This window comes from Sceloporus occidentalis, unplaced genomic scaffold (assembly GCF_023333645.1).
Source record: "Sceloporus occidentalis isolate IW3139 unplaced genomic scaffold, rSceOcc1.0.p SCAF_6, whole genome shotgun sequence".
NCBI classification, from domain to species: Eukaryota; Metazoa; Chordata; class Lepidosauria; order Squamata; family Phrynosomatidae; genus Sceloporus; species Sceloporus occidentalis.
In genome coordinates, this window is record NW_028316986.1 from 81347878 (window position 1) to 81371076 (window position 23199).

Consider the following 23199-nt stretch of genomic DNA (forward strand, 5'->3'; position numbering starts at 1 on the left):
CTGTTACAACCACGACTCCCAACATTTTGCTACTCGCCTTCAAAGACCTAAGTGGTTTGAGGTACATTGACTAAGGAAAGAAAACAAGGCTATATGCAACCCTAAGGCTGTTTTTGCTGCTCTTAATCATTCAGTGCTCTTCTTTTTCTGCTCCTGCCCCACAAAAAAGGTAAATTGCCTCTCCTGGAAACCTCAGGAAATAGCAACTCATCTTTTAAATAGGTTATAATTCTCTCTGTATGCTTTTGACATTTAAAAACACCCTTTTTAAAAACCAAAAATAGACTTCTCAACCAGGGCTGGGGAAGGAGTAATAGGTTTTTACTGGAGTAGGAATAAGGAGTAGCCAAATAATTCCTGTTATATTGTACATGGAAACACCAAAAATTTTTTATTATATTGCACTGGGGAAGGGAATAGGGGGCAAAGAGGCACTTACACACACACCAGCCTTGCAAAACAACCAGGGCTTTTCCCCAGGCCTGGGAAGTAGGAGTAAGGAATAGGAAGTTTTTACAGGAGTAGGAATAACATTAAGAAAAAATATCTTACTCCAGAGTAGAACAAGGAGTAACCCCCAAATCACCACTACTCTCCAGCCCTCTTCTCAATACTTTGTTTTTCTTTGCCTCTATGAATTTGGCAAGCCCCCAAAGATCCCAAGAACAGAAAACTAGTCCCTGGGCCTAGCACAGCTTTCTGCCTCTAATTTAATGTAAGGGCTGCTTGTTGGGGAAACCAGCCAGTGAGAATCTGTGCTATATAAAGTGCATCAGGTGGAGACCACAGAGAGGGCTTTGTTAGTTGTGATACCTCATTTTATTAAGCTCCAACTGCCCGCTTGTTGCCTGCCTTTTAGATTTTCCAGGACTTTTTAAAGATCTGAGCTCTAACTGTTTTGAATTGTAATTCAATGCTTGTAATTTTTAGATTTACTTTTTTAAAACCGATTCCTTGATTTTGAACTATGTTATTGTTGTGACCTACCCTAAGAACTATTTTGATGAAAGACCACAAAAAAAAAATTGGAAGTTCTTATATTAAATTTAAAATGCTGCTTTTTATTGTTAATTCCTGATTTGACTGTACAAAAACTTGTTCTACATTTTAGTTTTAAATATGTCATCTTCTTGTCATTCTATAATATTTTAGTACAAAAACATTTTGCCCAACAGAACATGTGGCAAAACATGTGCAGGATAGTAGTGAGGAGAAACTGCAACAATACAGGATATAAAAAAGGGCCAAGAAAGAAATACAATACTTCAAGCCATCAGAAAGCTGCTTGAATCCTAAACCATGACAAAACATTTACTGTATATACTCATGTATAAGCCTAGAAATTTAGGTTAAAAAATTGACCCCCAAAAACCTAAGTCGACTTATCCAGAGGACAACGTAAGTACTGTACTTTAAGTCATACCATCCCCTCCTAGTGAAAGACAAAGAGCCCTGGAAGTACTGGCACCCTTGTACTCTCTCTTCCACCCAGCCTTTAGTATGAACACAAATAGCTATGCCTGCTGGGATTTTGTAAGTTTGTTGGCATTGTTTTTCTTTGCTTTGTCATTTACATCCTTCATTACATGCCCCTAAGTTTTAACACGACTTATCTATGAGTCATATCAAAATCCCTAATTTTGGCCCCCAAATCTGCCCTCGACTTATACTTGAGGTTGACTTATAGCTGAGTATATATGGTAAGTACAATGTGTTACTAAGAATGGAGTACTTAAGCTTAACCTTTTCCTAACGGACTATATTTATAATGACATCACTGTAACCAAAGCAGTAGGAAAGGTATACAGGTTTGTAGAGCAGAGGCTCTATACAATACTCATTCACCCATGACTTTTTAGACATTTTTAGACTTTATCTGCACTGCAGAAATAAGGTAGTTTGAGACTGCTTTATCTGCCCTGGCTTGATGATAGGAAATTTGGAGAATAGTAGTTTTGTGAGATATTTAGCATTCTCTGTGACAGCTCTAGTGCCACAATAAACTACAATTCCCAGGACTCCCTAGCACTGAGCCAGGACAGTTAAAGTGGTGCCAAACTAGATTATTTCTGCAGTTCAGATGCAGCCTACATCAACTTTCTGAAACTGAGGGAGAAATACCTGCACCTTACATTGAAGGTAAAATCACAAGAGTCCTTACATTTTCCAGCAGGCTATTACTTGAATTTACTGTTGCACAGCAAACTTATCAGCAGTCAATGCATAAGCCCAGGGCTGTATTTTTACTTAAACCAAAATCTGTTAAGAAACCAAGGCTGTAGTTCTGTATACAATGGAATTATTCAATAAACTCAATACAACTTACTCTCAAATGGCAATGGAGGACTGATTTTTAAGCAAAATATCCTACAACATTTTCTTTTGAGTATTGTTAAAACTGAGAAATGAAATCGAATGTTATCCATGGCTGAAGCAATCAGGGCCCTGCCTAATCTCCCAACAGGAAGCGACATAGAGAATGCAGATCCAGTTATTTATTCTGGATATGTGCTCCAAAGTATTTACTATAAAAACCTAGTGGGTCTCCCTGAACTGGGCTGTCTTCTCAGAAAGGTACTACTACAAGATCCAGCTGTCACAATTATTCATACAGCAGGCTTTTTAAACATCAGGTAACAGGACTCCTGTTACTCAACTTTGCAGCAGAAACCTACTCACTTTGGGGAATACAGTATAACACCTTCTCAGATTAGGTTGATACTATTGGCACTACTACTACTTAACAACAACAAGAAAAAAGGACTTTGTTACATTTCTAGGACCTCAGAAGTTCCATTGGGATTCACACCAAAGCCATCATTTCAGACTTGAGTCTAATGCCTGTATCCATCAAAGCACCAGGCACATGTAAACACCCATAATTTTAAAAGGTAAATGCATGTAACTGCACAGACTACCAGCTATGAATTCGTATTAACGGCATACATTTCCGTCAACCTGCAAGCTATTAAAACACAGCTGGGTTACTGGCTTGTTTGCTTTTCTGGTTAATCTCATCTTCAAACCTCTTCTGTGTAACTGATCTTGGGTTCCTGGAGAAACCAAAACCTCTCTCAGATAGAGTCCCTATTAAAAACTGTCCTCTTATTGAGATGGTTGCCCTCGATAAACAAGGCTCCTGAAAAAATGATTTCCAAAAACCAAGCAATGATCTGCAACTTAAAATAATAAAATATAATAGTAATAGTAATGATCATAATAAGCCCTACTATGTGTGTGCTCCCTTCACCCTATTCCAAGTGTCCTATTTTTTGTCTGGCCCCTCATGGCAACTCCCTCCCTCCCGTCCGACATGAACAAAAACAGGAATTCAAAGCCATAGCTGTATTAATCTGGAAGATCGGTAAGCAAAAAGATTTTGTAGCCCCTTGGAGGCTAAGTGGAAGAAAGATGCCAGTAGTCTGAGCTTTCCTGGATTCCAGCCCACTTCCTCAGATGCACCCAGTGAAAAGCTCAGGCCGCTCGGTTCTTTCTTGCAGCTAGCCTTAAAACCAAAACACACGGTTGAAACAGCTTTGACTGCCTTGGCTCAGTGATAGGGAATCCTGGGAATCCTAGTTTACTCTGGCAGGAGAGCTCTTTCTGGGAAGAGAAAACTAAATGTCCCACCAAACCTGGTTCCCAGAATTCCCTGGCATCGAGACAGGGCAGTCAAAGCGGCCCAAAGTGGGTTATTTCTCCCAGTTCTGGAGCAAAGGCAGCATCCAGAATGGAGAAATAATAGTAGTAATAATAATAATAATAGTATTTATAGTTCCCGCTGAATCGAGGCGGGGCTGCAGCCATAAAACCACACAATTCAATGGTCTCTAAAATACATATTATAAACAGCCATCAGCTAAAACCTGAATCAACAGTACTAATATTGGCGCCGGTTTAACCCTCTCTGGCTCAAGGCTGTGGGATTCTGGGAGAGAGTGTTAAACCGGTGCCAAGCCGGGTTATTTCTCCAGTCTGGCAAAGGCCACACTGCCGGCTCAAGCCTTCCCCGCCTCCCCCTTTCTTCCAGTTAAACCTCCAAGGAGGTCCCTTGGTTGCACAGGGACAAAGACCAGGGGAGGCAGGGAAAAGGGAAACCACCGAAGGAATGAATGAACGCAGGATGAAGCCTGGAAGAAGCAGGAGCCCTTCTCCATCCGCCGGCTGCAAATGGCTGCCACCGCCGGGAAGGGCCCCTCTGTCCCTTTCCCAGGCTTCTTTCCCCGAGCGCCGCCGGTGCGGCCCGGGCTTCCTGGGGAGAAGGAGGAGGAGGAGGAGGAGTGGCTGCTGCTGCTGCCTGTGCCGCCAGAGCTCTCCTCCTCGGCGTCGTCGCCGCCTCCCCTCCCTCCTCCTCCCTCCCCGGCGGGGGCTCCTCGCTACAGCTCCGCTCTCGGTCATGTGACCCTAACGTAACCGGACAGGAAAAGCCGCCGCCGCCGCCACCGCCGCCGCCTCCGTTGTTGGCGCTGCGGCTGCTGCTGCTGGTGCTGGGCGCGCGGAGGCGAGGGCGCCGAGGAGGAGGAGGAGGACGAAGGCGGCGGGGGCTCCCTCCCTCCGGGCGCGCGAGGCAGGTGAGCCACGAAGGGTCCCTTTCCCCTCAGAGAGAGAGAGAGAGAAAGCGGGAGGCGGGAAGGGGGCGGGCGGCGGCGAGGGAGAAGCGGCGTGGCGCCGAAAGGCGAGGGAGGAGACGGACCAAGGCCGCACGGCCTCCTTCTCCATTCTTCCCTTTCTTCCCTCACCGTCGAGGCTTGAGGGGGGAAAGGACGGGAGGAGGCGTCCATGCTGGGCCTTGGCAGGACGGGAGCGCGGGGGAGGGTCTTAGGGGCGGTGGAGGTTGAGGGAAGCACTAGCTCCTCTTGGGGCCTGCCTGCCTTCCTCCTCCTTGTTTCCTCTCACCAACGGCGGCCATGGAGGGGGAGGGGGAGGGGCTGGCGCTGAGGCAGCCGCGCGGAGCGGGAAAGGGAGGGGGCAGGAGGGAGAGATGGAGGAGGGGAGGCTGGCTGTTGGTGGGCGGCTCCGTCTGCGTCTCCTCAGCAGCAGCCTGGCGACAACGGCGGAATCTCATCAGCCCGGCTCTCGCGCGCCTTCAGGCGCCTCCTCGCAGCTCGCGCTCGCCTACGTCACGCGCACGCCCCGCCCCCTCCGCGCTTGGCCACTGGGCCTTTCTTTCTCTGTCCGTCTGCGCGCGGGCACGTGACCCTTGTCGAGGGGCGGGGCCGGGAGAAGGGGGAGAAGGGAGAGAAAGAAAACAGATCGAGTTCAGAGAGACGGTGGTGGCGGCACCAGCCTGCGGCGGCGGCGAGAGCGATAGGCGGGCGAGGGAGCCAATCAGCGCCTTCCTCCCGCCCTCGCTCTCGCCAGCAGCCAATAGGAAACGCCGGAGGCTCTGGCCGGAGATGGAACGCTGAGTGGGCTCGTCTTCTTGGTCTCGTCGCAACCAGGCCTTATCTCTTCGGTTCCCGTGCGCCGTTGGGCTGCATCCGCACTGCAGAGATAACCCGCTTCGACACCCGTTTTACCCGCCCTGGCACAAATGCTGTGGAGTCTTGGGGGTTTATAGTCCGTTGTGGCACCGGAGCTTTCTGACAGAGCGAGCTAAATGCCTCACAAAACTACAGTTCCCAGAATGCCATCGCGTTCAGCCACTAGGCTGCATCCACACTGGAGAAATAACCCGGTTTGGCACCGCTTTAACTCTATTGTGGCTCAAGGCTATGGAGTTCTGGGAGCTGGAGTTTGTTGTGGGCCTGGAGCGGAGTATGCAGAATATTCTGTAGAGACTGAAGAGCATCTGAGGAAGTGGACTTCAGTCTAGGAAAGCTCATGCTGCCAGCCTCCTTCTTTACTTAGTCTGAAATGTCTTTCCACAGGAGGCAGCCAGAGCAGTTAAATGGAATCATAGCCCTGTAACAGTGCAGTGTCAACGTGCCTCTGAGGAAGCAGACTGAAGTCTGGGGTCCAAAACACACGCTGCAGGAATAACCCAGTTTGAGGCCGCTTTAACTCCCTTGCTCCGTGCTAGGGAATTCTGGGAACTGTAGTTTTGTTGAGATGTTTAGCCTTCTCGGTTAGAGAGGTCTAGGGCCACAATAAATTACAATTACTAGGACCTCCTAGCAATGAGCCAGGGCAGTTGAAGCAGTCTGGATTGTTTCTGCAATGTGTTTTGGACCTATGAAAGCTCAGGCTGCGCTCTTCATTCAGTTAGTCTCAAAGATGCTACAAGATCCCTTTGCACTCGGGATTCCCCAGACTCACACAGCTATGGCTTTGGTTTCTTTTTAACTGATGACCTTTTAACTCAAGCTTAAATAGTGTCTCTGGATCAGGCGTAGTGTGGCACTGGCTGTCCTGGCTAGGGCTAGTGTGAATGCGGTCCAACAACATCTGGAACACCATGGTTAAAGTGCCCTTCCGTATGTTAAGCTCAGCCCACTGGCATGTTTCAGTCCTGATTCATTTTCTCATGTACTGCAAGTGCTCTTGTACAGTCCTGTGGAGTCACTGGGGCAATGCACTAGCATTTTGATTTCCTATAGGCAGAGCTGAGACAGTTCCTTTGATACTGGCACATAGGCATTTGGATAGCTTTTCTTCAGGAGTCCCATATTTATAATACAGATCCTGACTTTCTGGACTTCGTAACTGTTTTGAGCAAGACACAAATGTAAGTTCTCACTTGCTACAACTGTGGATTCATGTGTCAAGTATATTATTCCATTAAAATATGACAGCTTGTGCCAAAAGTCAGTTGTCAGTTCCAACTATAATATACCCATTGGAGGAATGGGACTTGTTTAGTCAACTTTTGTGTAAGTTCCATTGATCCAGTGATGTACTCTAGCTGGGTCTGGCAATTGGACTGGGCTGTCCAGAACATATTCATATTAATAGCCTGCCTCAGAGTTTGGTGTACTTTACTTCACAGGAGGATTTTAAACAGAGGTTAGATGGCATCTCTTAGGAAAGCTTTGATGGTGTCTCTGCATGGCAAGGAGTTGGACTAAATAATCCTTGAGGCTGTCTTACAGTTCTGTGTCTTCTGGCCAATTGATAAGCTGTAGTGTGGCATTGGCTGTCCTGGCTAGGGCTACATTTGCTATATTTAAGGGAATACGATTTCATCAAGTTTGCTTGCTTTACAGATTTTGAAAGATGGATTTGGCCAACCATGGACTTATTCTGCTTCAGCAGCTCAATGCTCAGAGGGAATTTGGTTTCCTTTGTGACTGCACAGTTGCAATTGGTGATGTTTACTTTAAGGCACACAAGTCTGTCCTTGCTGCTTTTTCAAACTATTTCAAGATGCTGTTTGTTCATCAGAGCAGGTAATTATAAGTCTTCTCTAAAAAAGAGAGAGAGATGCATTTAGTGGGGGTAAAGTAGGCTAGGAATTACAAAGTCTTATGAGCACTTACTGTGAATGGCATTGTCATTCTACTAATTTCAGTCTCAATTCACAAATCAGTTAGGCCAATTTGAATCTAAATCATAGGCACTTCATTGTAAAATGTGAAGCAGATTCATGGTGGATCAGGTTCAGAGAATGCAATACTGAAGATGGTTAGGTTAATTAGTTTTAAATTACAGTCAGCTCACATCTGATAAACTCATTTATAAATCCACTGTAGCAATACAGTGACTTCAGCCATGGTTTGTGCCAAGAGGGCAAGTGCTTCTCCCTTGTCCATCTGCACTCTTCTGTTCTGACCTTTCCTCTCAGAAAAGTGAGATGGTCTGTTATAATGTTCCTTTCTGAAGTTGAATTTAGTACAAATTGCGTGTTATGCATTAAAATTATTACTGTTTTTCCAAAGCAGTAGTAGTGTTTAATCAAATTTTACATGCCAACACAATATTCATAGTGCTTATACTATTTTTCTAGTAAAATCCTATATGTAATGACTTAGTGGGCCTTACTCCAAAGTAAATGTATATAGGCTTGCAGTCTTATAAACTTAAATTGTTGTTTTGCCCAGATATTTAATCTTGTCCTTAATCATTTAAAATTTCTTCTAATTTCTTCTAGTGAATGTGTCCGTTTGAAGGCAACTGACATACAGCCAGATATTTTCAGCTATCTCTTGCATTTGATGTACACTGGGAAGATGGCACCTCAGCTCATTGATCCAGTTCGCTTAGAGCAAGGAATAAAGTTTCTACATGCCTACCCACTGATCCAAGAGGCTAGCCTTGCCAGCCAAGGGAACTTTGCACATGCAGAACAAGTTTTCCCTTTGGCATCTTCATTATATGGGATTCAGATTGCAGATCACCAGGTGAGAAATCCCACAAAGGCAGCCACAGCAGCTGACAAACCTGTTCGAGAACCAAGGCCACAGCCATCGAGAGTAAGCCAAGAAAATGTGAATGAAGCCTCCCAGTTGTCTCAGTTACAACCACCAGCACTGCCTCAAGTGCCCCAGACAAATATGGCCACTTCTGATCCACTGCAGTCCTCTCTCTCTCCAGAACTGGTTTCAGCTGCTTCTCATCCTTCTCCTCCCGGAGATGATAACAACATGGAGGCATCTTCCTCAGATGATCAACCTGCTTCACTCACAATAGCCCATGTCAAGCCAAGCATTATGAAAAAGAATGGAAGCTTCCCCAAGTACTATGCTTGTCACCTCTGTGGTCGACGATTCAATTTGCGAAGTAGTTTGCGTGAGCACCTCCAGATTCACACTGGAGTGCCATTCACATCCAACCAGCATGGCGAAAGTAGTGTTCCATTGTCTCTTTGTAATAATGCTGCTGACAAAGATGCCATGGATGTGCCTGAAGCTGGAATGATTAGTGATAGCGAGCTGCAGCAGATCTCAGATTCACCAATTATTGATGGACAGCAACAAGCAGAAACACCACCACCTTCTGATATTGCTGACATAGACAACTTGGAGCAAGCAGATCAAGAAAGGGAAGTTAAAAGGCGAAAATATGAATGTACCATTTGTGGGCGTAAATTCATTCAGAAAAGCCACTGGAGAGAACACATGTATATACATACTGGCAAGCCTTTCAAGTGCAGCACCTGTGACAAAAGTTTTTGCCGAGCTAACCAAGCTGCTAGGCATGTATGTTTAAACCAAAGCATGGACACATACACAATGGTAGACAAGCAGACTCTAGAGCTTTGTACTTTTGAGGAGGGCAACCAGATGGACAACATGTTGGTACAGACTAATAAACCATATAAATGCAACTTATGTGACAAAACGTTTTCCACACCTAATGAAGTTGTCAAACATTCATGCCAAAGTCAGAACTCTGTCTTTACTCTAGACGAGGATAGATCTATCCTGCTAGGTGGAGGGGATGCAGAAACCACAGAGAGTGACCACTCTGTCTTAGACTCTATCAAAAAAGAACAGGAAGCAGTGTTGTTAGACTGACTCTGATACTGATGCCATTTTTTAAAAAAAACCTAAAAACTTTTGTTTTATTATTTTCTTTTCTTTCTTTTTTTACTAAACCTATCCTCCTCTCCTTCCCCCAATCATAACTACACTGACATGAAAGGAAGTCTGGCTCTTGTCCTTTTTCTCCCCAGTAAAAACATAAAATTAATAAAGATTATTGTATGAAATCATAATAATTGATTTTAATACAGAAGAAAATGCATAACGGGAACCCAGCTAACTAAGCTAGAATGCTAACCATGCATTTGTATAAGATTAAGCAAGTTTTTAGACTGGTTAAATATAGAAACACAGTGAGATATAAGGTAAAAAAAGAAAACAAAACAGCTTTATTGAAGTACAATTATTTTCTTTTATTACAAATTTTTAGAAGAAAACTAGTTGGGGATACAGAATTCTAATAATGATATATACATTATATATATATACACACATACATATATATGACGTGTATTTGTCATTTTTACAAGAACTTGAAAATTCCCTTAATGAACCAAGGATATTTTTAATGCACAAGATTTTTGTCAAATGCTTGTTTCCAGGTAACGTCACTGACATGTCCATTCAGAAGTGTATTACCAAAGCTATGACCCCCAAGCATGCTAACTTGTTAGTAAGTCCCACTGACAGCAGTAGGACTTCCAAGTAAATGTGTTTGGATCAGCTTTGACTAAAATATCAGTAATAATGTGATGGCAATCTTTTTATATGTATAAAAATGTGTTTGCGTGTATGTACTTCAGGTAAATGCAGGTAAATGTATGCATGCACCCTTCCCAACCAAGCTGGCCACCCGTTCTTAATAACTGAACACTTGCAAATTGATTCTTCTAACAGTAATATGTAAATTGACTCTGGGTGCATGCATTTTCTTTTCCTGCTGCTGGTGGTGGTGGTGAAAAGTACTGTCACTTAAAACATTGGAGGAAATCAAATTTCAGAATTGTACATAGCAAGTGAATGAAACAGATTTGAGTCTTTCTGGAGTCACAGAAAACAAAGAAAACTTGAGATTTTTAAAAAAGCAAAACAATAATCTGGGTTTACCTGATTAATATGTAGGAATTAAGGGAAAGAGAATCTGGTCTGAATATTTAACTACTGATATCCTTTTGTAACATAACAGAAAGGAAAATGTATCATGGTTGGTTTTCATGTAACTGCAACAGAATGGGAAGCTGTATGTCCTTTGTGCTCCGTTAATTTATGTGCCAGTTAGGCAACATATGCAAAGGGCACATATGGGACAGAGCAAATTTTAAATCAAGTTGCTGATTTTTATCTTTTTTTAAAATATATAATATCAGAATATTCTCCAGTAGTATTTTTTTAAAAACGAAGGTAACTTGATTGATTTGTACTGGTGGGAAAGTTTCAGTAAGTGGATCAATCCCACCAGAAATGCAGGCAGTGTTTTGATTGGGGAGAGAGAGGCAGATACAGCTCTGCTTTTGTATAGATGTTTTATTTTAGTATCATCTTATTTTGTGTCTAGTTATGTTCTCCAGTTTGTAAGTTTTTATACATTATTTCACAGAATAAAAAAAATGGTATAAAATGAACTGTGATCTCTGTGGAGTCATGGGTGATTGAAGGTGGGCTACGTATATACCACTGGGCATGTGCTACAGATATTACATTTAGACTCAGGGCTGTCATCATGCATCAAGAAGCCTCTTGAGCTGGTATTGGCAACTGGTTCTGGGCTATAGCAGCAGATGCAGCCATTGATGTTGGAAGAATGGATGCTCTGTGCAGCTCAGAGATAGTGTGCAAGGATATTTATAATGCAAAACTGCCATAGGCCTTCCTGGGCAGATCGTCTGTATGAAGAAGTACTACTGTAATAAATGGGCACTTAAAATGTAGCTATTATGGGATATCAACTATATAAGGGAGTAAGATGGATTCAGTAATATTTTGTGAACTAAAGTCTAAAGCACACTGTAGAAATAATCCTGTTTGAGACCAGTTTAACTCCCCTGTCTGAGTGCTAGAGAATCCTGGGAATTGTAATTTATTATGGTATCAGAGCTCTGACAGAGAAGGCTAAATGTCTCATAAAAATAGTTCCCAGAATTCCCTAGCATTGATCTAGGGCAATTAAAGTGGTCTCAAACTGGATTATTTCTGCAGTGTGTTTTGGACCAAAGTTAAAAGGTCACAGTTAGTATGAATGATAGTATCTAAAACTATTTGTAATTGGCTCTTGTACAAATCACAAAGCAGTTTACAATAACACCATAAAAATGGGTAGGCAAACAGCAGCCTATGGACTGCATACACTCCCTCCTGCATTCCACAAAAATATATATTTTGGGCAAAAAAAAAAAAAAAGAATCCTGTACGTTTCAATTTCCATTTCTGCAAACCTCCAGGAGCAGCAAATTTGGCTTAAAACGAGGTGTATTCTATGTGCTTTGTTTGAATGCACTCCCTCTCAAAACCTTCAGTGGATGTCCATTTTTTAATGTATTTTGGGGGTCATACAGCCCATGGTGGGTCCTGAGGATATAAAATTGGCCCCCAAAATTTGCCCACACTTGCCATAAAAAGAAATTAATAAAAACACAATCAGGAAGTATATGAGATAGTTCAAATAGCTTTTGTCTGATAGAAAAATGAGCTTAAAGGATACATTTTCAGTGAATGTGGCAGTGCCCCTGCCTGCCATGCTGAAGAGATTTTTCAATAGGATGGGAGCCATCACTGCAAAGGCCCATTTGTGTCACTGTCAATGCAAAATCTGTAATTGTACTATGGTGATCATACAAGAAAACATCAGCCCACTCTGTTTTAAACAAAGATCCTGATTCAGAGAGCAGTATAGAAAAATGTGTGCACCTGAGACTGAAATTGTTTCCCAATAACATCTGCTTCCACTCTTCATTTCTATCTCCTTGGACAGACAAAAATAAGTGTAAAAGGTCTCTGCAGCAGATTTTGTTTTAGAATGCACAGAATTTGATGCATTTATATCGATGGAGGAGCAGAATAAAACCAAAAATACTTTTATTTAAACAGGCTTTCAATGGTTAAGAACTTACTGAGGTGTGACCTCAGCAAACTCAAGTATGGCCTATGCACGCAGCAGTAACCGAGACAGATGAGTAAAAATTAAAACTACTGGGATATATGTTCACATTTTAAATGTTCTATTTTAATTCCTCATGTCATTAAAAAACTGTCAGGGAACATAGTTCTAGGCCAGCCATGTCTTACAATCTACTTGTAGTAATGTATTCACACACAGACAGACACGCTCACCCCACAACCTAAACTGGCCTAACTAAATGGTGGAAGATACCACCTGGTTCAAATTTTTAAGAAGACAGTGCTTTGTGCTCTGTTGTGGTTTTTAATGTGAAGACAAGGTATTTAAGAGCAAGTGCTGTACCTTAGGCCAGTATTTTCTTAAACTATTCCAGAGGAGCCAGCATGGTTTAATAGTCTGAGTGAAGGACTAGGACTCCTGAAGACCAAGATTGGCATCCCCACTCAGCCATGGAAACCCACTGGACATCCTTTAGCACAGTGGTTCCCAACCTGTGGGTCGGGACCCCTTTGGGTATCGAATGACCCTTTTATGGGGGTCCTCTAAGGCCATTGGAAAACACCTATTTAATTACAGTTATGAAGTAGCAATGAAAATAATTTCATGGGTTTGGGTCACCACAACATGACAAACTGTATTAAAGGGTCGCGGCATTAGGAAGGTTGGGAACCACTGCTTTAGCAAGTCACACTTACTCAGCCCAAGAGAAAGGCAATGGCAAACCTGTTCTGAATAAAATTGTGCCAAGAAGACCCTGTGATATAGTCACCAGCCAGTCAACTTGAAGGCACATAACAAACATGTTATTCTTAGTTTTTTGTGCGTTTTTCGGGCTATGTGACCATGTTCTAGAAGAGTTTATTCCTGACATTTCACCAGCATCTGCATTTACTCCTTACATTTCGCCAGCATTCAGAGAAGATGCCAGCCACAGATGGTGGTGAAACATCAAGAATAAACTCTCCTAAAACATGGCTACCTAGCCCGAAAAACACACAAAAAAGTATGGATGCTGGCCATGAAAGCCTTCAACTTCACAACATTTTATTCTATAAAAAGGAGCGGGGGGGGGGGGAGGGTATGGCTTTCATTTTACGAAGAGCTTTCATGGATATACACACTCTTCTTCAAATTCATACAAAATGATATTAACTCCTAAAAATTTAGGGCAAGGGACATGATTTCAATAGGATTTTTCTGGATCCTGTTACATTCTACCTGCTCCCACAACTATAAATATTTGCTTTATACTTGAGGCTTTAATATCATTCTGGACTGCATCTGAAGAAAAGCAGAGCATTTACCTGAGTGGTCATCTGTGAACTCACATATGTGGGATTCTTTGCACCCGTGCAGACCACCTCCAGAAACCTCTAGAGCTCAAGTCTCTTTGGGGGAGGGCCCACCTCCTTTGGATTGCATGTGCTCAATACAGTTCCCACTCAACCTCCTCAGTTCCATGTCCACTAGAGTAGCCAGCACCCAAAGAAACTGAGCATAGCAATAGAAGGGAGGCAGATGGGTTGTGTGAGTTTACAAATGACCACTTGAAGAACCACAGCAACAGGTAAGCAACCTGCTTTTCTTCGTCATGGTCTCAGCGACTGACATAAATGGGAGATTAGCAAGCTATAGACACCTGGATGGAGGTTGAGACTATGAACGCAATGACTGAGGTTGAGAAAAGCCAAAGGAAATAGAATCTATGGCCAAAACATCAAGTCTATAGTCTTGGAGTAGCTGAGGAGCTGAGCCCAAGTAGCTGCTTGGCAGATTAGTCTGTATGGGCACCCCAGCTGAGAATACAGAGGAAATGGAGACAGTTCTGGTTGAATGAAAACGGACAGAATTTCTGGTAGAGGCTAATGAAATGATAGCAGCAACCTACTTGGCAATGTGCAGTGAAGAAGTTTGACAATTTTGCTTATACATCTCATAGCAGACAAAGAGTCTAAGGGATTTTCTGAAGTATTTTGTCTGATCTATGTAGAAGGTGAGGGTATGGCTGATATCTGCCTTAACCTTTTCAGTATATTCTCAGGCAATGAACATGTTTATTGTAATTGTCAAGTAACAGACCATTTTTGTGCAGTGTTCCAATAGGAATGGCAATTCTGTAGACAAAACTTTGCAAGATATCACCATAGAACGGAGTAGACTGGTACAAGAAAAGGCTGGAATGTCAACTTCTCAGTGTGAATTAGATAATGAAATTGAAAACTTTCCGATTTTACCATAAGTTTCAAACTTTCAGTTAAAATTGCACTAACCATTTTGTTTCCAACAAGTGTAAGTCATAATATTGTGGACATTACAAAGTACCTAGCTTTGGATAGAGCATGGTAATAGTTTACATTTTCTAGTATTTTCTGAGACTGTTCAAAATTATGGAACTTCTTCCACCCTGCAGCTACAGCAGGTTTTCCAAAAGCAAAGTTTGTGCATTTCCTAAAAGGCAAGGCCTATCTGGCTACTGGAGCTCAGGATTAAATGTGACTAGGGAAAACATCATAAAAACATTAGTTTAAGCATTGTTTGAAAAAGTAAGAACAAGCTTTTTATCATCTACTTAAGAGACAACGGCTGAAAGGAAGGGGGTGCTTGAACCAATGGCTTTCACTGATACGTGTCTTGATACATCCTGTTAACTTGCAGAATTCTTAAGTCTTGCAGAATATTTTCTTAGCATTTCAGCTGCAAGTCTAGTGAGTAATGTCCATTATTTGACAACTCATGGAATGACATCAGACTATATTCATACTGCAAAATGAGTGTTGACAGAGGATATGATTGTAGTAATCTAAAGTTTCAGTTAAAAGCTTTGTTCTTTCTGGATTCACCACATTTCATCCAGTCTACTTTATATTCATTCATTAGCCCTAAGAACTTTGCTTGCTAGGAATGTCTCATGCACATGCTGTTTGATAACTGTTCCCCAAAATGGCAGGACATTTTAACAAATGAGGAAACAATTCAGAGCAATGTCAAGTGCACACAGAGTATAAATGTGATGGACACTACTAGGGCAGTACTACAAAGTAGCACTGATCTTAAATTGTATTGTTTCAGTTGGTTCTGTTTCAAAGCATTTAAAATTTGTGGAAAACAAGATGCTGGCCTAGTTAAATGGGATAAGTTGCACCACTATACAATTGATTGGCATCCTGTGTGCTAACCCAGCAAATTATTCTTGCCAATTGGTTTGTTTGTTTTTTGTTTTTTTATTTATATACCGCTATTCCAAAGATCATAGCGGTGAACAGCAAGTAAGCTAATTAGCAAGTAAGCTAATTTGCCCCCAACAGTCTGGGTACTCATTTTAGCGACCTCGGAAGGATGCAAGCCTGAGTCGAGCTTGGGCCCTTTTGCTGGTCTTGAACTCGCAACCTTGTGGTTTTGCTGAATGGCTGCAGTACAGGCATTTAACCACTGCGCCACCAGGGCTCCATGATTTCATGTTTCACTGCCAGCAGGTACTGTGGTTAGATGTTTTTTCTACATCTATTAAGAACTGCTGAACACCCCCCTCCCAATAAGCCTTTCATATTGAGACTACAGCACAGAATCTCATAGTACCACCAACATAGAATCAGAGAATCACAGAGTTGGAAGAGACCACTAGGGCCATCCAGTCCAACCCCCTGCCATGCAGGAACTCTCAATCAAAGCATCCAACAGATGGCCATCCAGCCTCTGTTTAAAAACATCTAAGGAAGGAGACTCCACTACACTCCGAGGGAGTGTGTTCCACTGTCGGACAGCCCTTACTGTCAGGAAGTTCTTCCTAATGTTGAAGTGGAATCTCTTTTTCTGTAGCTTGTATCCATTGCTCCGGGTCCTAGTCTCTGGAGCAGCAGAAAACAAGCTAGCTCCCTCCTCAATATGACATCCCTTCAAATATTTAAACAGAGTTATCATATCGTCATTTGTACTCCTTTCTGCAAAAACAGGACAAAAAGCAGTATGGGTTATGTACACATTTCAGTGTAGGCATGCAGTGCCTCAGTTCTGCATTTAGTCAGTGAGTAATAAGCAAGCTTTGCTCGATAGTGAAGGATCCCACCAGATACTATTGTTCTATTGTTTTCTTTCTCAAATCTTGAATGTTACTTTCAAGAAGCAGTGATGTACTAAAGCTTTCCATAATTGAGTATTTGGTAGAATGAGGCCTTTGGACCCAAAGCATTACCCTGACACTGCTAGGTTATAGATGATTTCATGTCATTATATTCTTTCTTCCTAAAACGAACTGTCTTTTGCCATCTATACTGTGTGAAAAAAATTATAAACAAAGATATAAAGATATCATGAAGAAATAATTTTTCAACTGACCCTGAATGAATATACTTAGAAGAATATTCCCCTGGTTTCAAGCAATATATTTTGGAGGAACTATGGTCTGCAAAAATAAAGATGCATTAAAACCTTTCTTTAAAAAAATTACAGCCTGGCCTTAATCCAACAATCCTTTAATAAAGTTCCCGAGAGCTACCTTGGCTGCAGTTTAACAGTTATCAGAAGTCTCACAACTGTATGCATTCTTTATCTGTTCTTGTGCAAGCCACACCCTGAAATTAATCCTCCCTTTCCCATTTGGTGTACTGACAATTTTGGGGATCAGCATGGGTACTGCTATTATATTTTGGGTGCATGCCTTTTCTGTAAAGGAGAGATAAAAATCTAAACATAGGTTCTGTTAAAATGATTACACAGAGTATAAGAAACAATAAATATAAGGACACAAAGCGCATGAATTGTCTTTGTATTTTATTTAGTCCATGAAAATCTACTTTAAAAACAACATAGAAAATCAAAGTATCAGTTAATCCAATACAATGGATTAGAAGAAACTGCAAAAGCTTGGAGTTGTGGCACAAGCTAAAATTTGCAGCGTTGTCTGAGTATTCTGAGGCCAAAGCAATACACTGTAATAAAGCAGTATTTGTGTGTGGAGACATGCTCCTTGCACCAAGAGAAAATTCTTTTGGTGCCTTTGTTTTAGACAGGTCAGTTACAAGAAGAAATATTGGTTATATGATTTGTGTTTGCATTGCTTAGAAAGGCCTTAGATCAATATTTTTTTAAAAAACTGAAGCAAGAACTAAGCACTTGTTCTCCAACTTCTAGCCAATAATAATTTACATTGTGATTACTAGGTTGTATTTAAATGATGTTTAGATAACTTTACATATTTATTAACAGCCTTGGAGCTATAAAGATCAGAACCAGGATTAATCAGCCATGCCATTCTTTGTTTATCATCATTATTATTTAGCTTGTTGCAGCTATTGCAATATGGCTTTCTGCACACAGATTACAGTTCACATAAATATTGGTATGCCAGCAGTAAAACAAGGCTTTAAAACACATGTTTTGTGGCTGCCAAGTGCAAGATAAACCTTCTGCTGTAGTTCAATAGGCCACAAAAAGGAAGCTTACAATTCCCAAGTGGTGGGTCACACATACAGGCAGGTTCTATGGCTCTGACAGACTTGTTATAAAGCACACAATAACCCTATGGGAATCCGATAATGAATGGGTAGCAGGGCTGCCCTCTTGGCTTCTCTTATATAGTGACAACATGTAGGCATCCATAGCCAGGGCCAGGCAATGTGGTGAAACCAAGAGATGGAATGTGCCAGTAGTGGTGGAGCCAAGAGGCAAGGCTCTACTGCATATTACTAGGGTAATACCAGCCTCGTGACTAACATGTGAAGGGGGCTAATGAAAGTGAGCAATCTTAATATTTGGCAATCAGAACAAATTTTGCAGTTCACACTCAAAATGAGGAAGCTGCCTCTAGAAAGAAAACCCCCAAATCATTTTGGGACACACATCTTCCTAAAACTTTACACATTTTTACATTATAGACACACACATGAGATAATTCTAAATGATTCACAAACAAGTACTACCTGTGATTTATTTTCATTTTTTTGGGCTGAAGCAGACTATTCTGAGTTTTAACCATCAATATTTCTTAAGAAGTTTCCAACTTGCACTAAATATACTGAACTTTCTCATGAATTCATTCATATTAAGAAGTCTGTATGATGATAGGACTAGTGTCTGGAAGGAGACACATGCTAATTCATGTACACTGACTACTTTTTAGGGAAGAATATTTGTTGCATGTAGACTGAGCAACTCATTGGTCATAACAGAGAAGAGAACTTGTGGACTAGCATTCACTTGGAGTGAAAAGTGATCTTTTTTTCCTCCCCTGTCAAATCTTACATTACCCCAAAACCTGATCCTATCAGTAAGTTAAGCTTTCCATACTACAGTTGCACAAAACAGGTGGGGTAGGGAAGGTGAAGACTACTTTGGGGGAGCTTTGTAAAGGGATACTTAATCAGGTTGCCAGACTAGCAACTAAAATAATTGTTTTGTCTTTAAATCAGCCAATGAAGCCAGTGAGGTGGGAGGTAGTCGTTTGTCATTGCTGCTAAACAACAACAATGGGAAGATAAATCCACTGCAGTGGCCATCAGGAAACAAAGATGGAAGCAATACCACGAGTTAGATGTGGGCCATGAAGGGCACTCTTTGGTCAATTAATCACTGACCTGACCTTTTTCTACCTCCAGCACCAATTTTAATAGTTTCTCATAAAGCAAAGAGGACAATATCTTCTTCTTACTTTACAGTGGCTCCTGCCCCAATACACTGGCCTCACTGATCAATTTAAAAACAGACCAGTATTCCTGTATACCACTCTGACAATTCTAAAAAAGAAAAAAAAAAGGTTTCTATAACAACACCAAAATAATTTAATGACCTTTTGTGTTGTGATTCCAGTAGACCTAAATCAGTGAAGAAACGGAAACAGTAGGGAAAGTTGTAAATGTGTACTAAGAAAATATTTTTTTCACTTTTCTTATTAAGCAGAAACATTTTTAAAATTTTCAACATACAGCATTATGCTGACATGAATTAATCTACTGTACTAGACTGTTCTGTTTTCCTGATGTTCAAAGAAACCCTGTTGCCATGCTGTTTAAGAGGGTTTTTAAAATAATGTTTCCACTTTCAGTGTTTACAAATCAGTTACTTCTTCACAGAGATGCACATTGTATGACACTAATAAAGCTGCATTTTATCATCACTGCATTTATTAATTTCAGATATTATGTAATATGAGTTGGAAGAAAATTTGAGGATAGACAAAATGTTAGCCAAATGTTATCCTAAACATCTGAATGTTCAAAGCAACCACTAGATGGTGCAATCATGTCACATGACATTTTTCTTTTTTTAAACTCATTGTATAGGCCTTATAAGTAGATATTTATTTGGCGCATTTACTTCATTTTCAAATAAATTACTATACATGTAGGGCAAGGAAGCTGCTGGGCCATGCAACAGGCTCAGCTGAGTAGATGTAAGAGGCTACAAAGTGCAATATAACTTGACCTGCTAGACATGCTTTGTGTCTAGAAGATTAAATACTAAAAGCTTTGAACATTTTAAATTACTATTCAATTATTTAGCATTTCAAGCCTGCCCAGTTTTTATGCACAATCTATATTGACCTGTACTAGGAACTGCAAATTTATATTGAGAGTGACTTTGTTCAAGGCCCCCTACTACTTCTTTTTATTTTTTAAAATTAAAAGCACAAAGCCAAGTATAAGCTAAGTCTTTTATTAAAATCAATTTTTAGAAATCCATTTACTAAATGTACCTAGGCATAATGAAACACTCTTTCCTAACAAGGGGATAAAAATACAGCGCAGATAACCTTTTGCTCATCAAACTTTTCTTTTTTTAGAACTTATTTCATTTTATGGCATAGGTATGTTCCTTAAAGAGGAAAATATTAAACGTTTTAAAATGGAATCTTTTAATATTTTTCTTGATAGGTTAAAAGCAATTCACCATTTTGTCTAAAGTTATAATATGATAATTCCTTTAACTGAACTGGTGAATAATCTGAAATGGTCACTTATTTGACTCTGAAAGACTTCTCCCATCCCCCTCAGGTGATTAAAAAAAGACTTAGACTTGAAAGCCACAGTCAAATTCAGGCAGGCTGAAGAACACTGGGTTGGATCCAGCTTCTTTTCATCTGAGAGGAACATTCTCTGAGCTGAGTTCCACTTAGAATTTTATCAGTGGCAGGAGCAGGCAGAAATTTTTGCAGTTCCCCTTCCCTAAAATTTCCAAGTACCACCTCCTTTACCCTTTGGAACATATTTTGAGAGTTCACAGAAGACTACAGGAGGAGGGGAAACCTAACTAAAGACACCTACTAGTACCCCTACCAGGATTCCTCAGCTGTTAGTGCAAGCCTGTGGAGAAAAAGAACCTTTTACATCTGTGGAAGGCATATGATGGCTCCAACTCATTTAAATTCTTCTGCATAAGCACACTTAACTCAATAATCGACTCTACCCCAAATGTTTCAATCAAACATAAGAGAAGCAGTACCATGCTTCTAGAACATGGTGAGAAATGAGTAAATTGGTACCACTGCTCCAAAGATGACAATAGTTTTTATGGAAGCAAGGCCAAGAACAGCATTAAGCACTGGTTCTCACGTCTTTTCAATGGATCCAACAGGAAGCAACTGCAAGTATATTAGGATCCATCTGAGGCTATTTATCACTTACAGTATTTCTCTATGGTTACAGGGCAAAAAAAGTGAGAAGATAATTTTCTTTCTTTCCACATTTAAAGAAGAGGAAATATACATGAACATCAAATATTGCTTGAAGATATACATATAAATACACAAAGAAATACAATCCAGTTTTCCGAAGCAATGATAAGCGAGAGCTTAAAAGATGCCAACTTCTTTTCCAGGTTATGTTATGGAAGTCATTTCATCAGTATGTAACACTTCCTGCCTACCTATGCCCATCTCCTCTTACCACCAAACCAAAAAAAAAAAAAAAAACGGTGAAAAGGAAGCGAGGACGTGTTAAGGATCAAAAGTAAAAGGAGGTGGAACTCAAGCTCCTGATGGTGCTTCAGGATTGTCAGGTGGCTTTCTCAGAATGACACCAGAAAGCAGTAGTCTGTTCTCACTGTTCAAAATCATTGGTCTTCAGTCAGTTTAGCAAAATCCATCCTCTTCTGCTGCATTCTTTGGGAACTAGTCCCTTGAAATATAAGACAGAGCTTTCCATGGAACTGTGGAAAAAAGAAAAAATAATAATAAAAGCAAAAGCCTTGGACTTGAATCTCTTAGCCAAAGGAATGGTGACACCAGCATATCATAAAGATGTGCTGTAGTGCAAGTGCAACATGAGCCAAATCACAATGACCTCTCTTTATAAACATGACTTCACTATATAAAATTTATAGACCCTAACTGAAAACATGCACAGAAGCAACAGAGCTTCTCCTTAATATTAGTTTTTTTGTAAATTAAATAAATAAATAAATAAATAATCCTAATCCACAGCCCTCCAATTTGCAAGTGTGTGGATTTTTATTTTAAAGTAAATAATATGAGCAGAGGTCCTCAATACTGATAGAAAAGGAGCAGGAGATTTTACCTGACTCATCCCCTTCAAAACAAAAAGCCTCTCTTGGCAGAAATGGGAGCTTTATATGCTAACAGCAGGCAGGAAGACCTGTTTAGACTGAGACAGAAAGAGGAAGCAAAAATTGAATGTCCTCCCAACTTTAGCCGCTGGGATCCTAATCCAGATTAAAGTCATCCCACACAAACACTTGCTCCTTTTTTATTTATTTTTTTTTGGGGGGAAGCATGCAATTGCTAATTGTTTGTGTGGGGTCACATCTAGTTTGGCCTTATCAGGTGAATGCTTATGAAATGGTGGGAGGTTGTATATTGCAGGCTAGGAAAAAGCGTGAGGCAACATGTAATAGGGAAGCCATCTGGACCAGTGTCAGGGGTAGGTAACCTGTGCTACTACAGATACTGTTAGATAGTAGTTCCTACCATCCTTGACAGCTGACAATAAAAGCAGTTATGATTAACACTGCAATTGCAAAACATTTGAAAGGCCACAAGTTGCTCACTTCTGATTTATGTACACCAGTGTCACCAAATTCTTACTCTGACTATTTTAAAAAGAATTTTTCTACCTCCCTGCCCTCAGCTGTATCTGCAGCCTTCAGGACACTCAGATTTCCCAGACCACTCTTCTTTTCTGGCCAAAAATAAAGAGGGGTTTCTCCTGAAAATAGGTTAATTATTACTCCCTAATACAATATTTAACATTTTGAAAAAATATATACATTTTTAAAAACCAAAAGCTGACTTTTAACTTTTGCCTATTTCCACATTTTTGTTTTCGTCTTTTGCAAGTCCTGGGGTCACCCCGATCTATGGTAGCATTTTTATTATGGAAGGAAAAAACTCACACAGTTCTTTATGTTATGTAGTGCTGACTAAGTAAACAAATTTAAATATTGAACAATGCTCTTCTTAGATTGAATATGTTTTAAAATAGATAACAAATAGTGCCTCTACCATATAAAGGTAGAGGCCATGCTTTGCCACCACCAAAACTTTTCCTCCTAGAGAAGTCAGCTAGGACAAGCTCAGAAAGGAAAGTCAGACACATTTTTATAGTAGTAGAAAAGTGTCCCAACCAGGAATTTGAAAAGAGAATTGTAGCCAACTCATTTTAAAAAACATTTGGCCCCCAACATCAAAATAATTTGGTTTCTGACGTATCTGGCCATAATTTCTAGTTCTTGAAAGTTCAGTGTCCAAATATATACTACACCATTATCCCACTG

The 23199-nt window shown here is 40.8% G+C and overlaps 2 protein-coding genes across 9 annotated transcripts in view; one reads left to right on the forward strand and one right to left on the reverse strand.

Annotated features, from left to right (window-relative positions):
• Positions 1-4431: 4431 nt before the first annotated feature.
• Positions 4432-10980, forward strand: LOC149311001 (zinc finger and BTB domain-containing protein 2). Of its 3 annotated transcripts, none has more exons than XM_089530184.1 (3): positions 4432-4571; positions 7146-7328; positions 8030-10980. In XM_089530184.1, exons 2-3 carry the CDS (start codon positions 7156-7158, stop codon positions 9393-9395), a joined length of 1539 nt encoding a protein of 512 aa, XP_089386310.1. In that variant the 5' UTR covers positions 4432-4571; positions 7146-7155; the 3' UTR covers positions 9396-10980. The 3 variants fall into 3 exon arrangements, with proteins under 3 accessions (XP_089386310.1, XP_089386311.1, XP_089386309.1); XM_089530185.1 differs by lacking the exon at positions 4432-4571 and adding an exon at positions 5162-6667; XM_089530183.1 differs by lacking the exon at positions 4432-4571 and having other exon boundaries at positions 5162-7328.
• Positions 10981-17229: 6249 nt separating this feature from the next.
• The window catches only part of AKAP12 (A-kinase anchoring protein 12), a 110746-nt gene continuing 104776 nt past the window's right edge, over positions 17230-23199 (reverse strand). For all 6 annotated transcript variants that reach the window (XM_089530188.1, XM_089530186.1, XM_089530187.1 and 3 more), the window contains one exon: positions 17230-21615. The gene's annotated coding sequence lies outside the window, so the exon portion shown is untranslated. The remainder of the gene's footprint in view (positions 21616-23199) is intronic.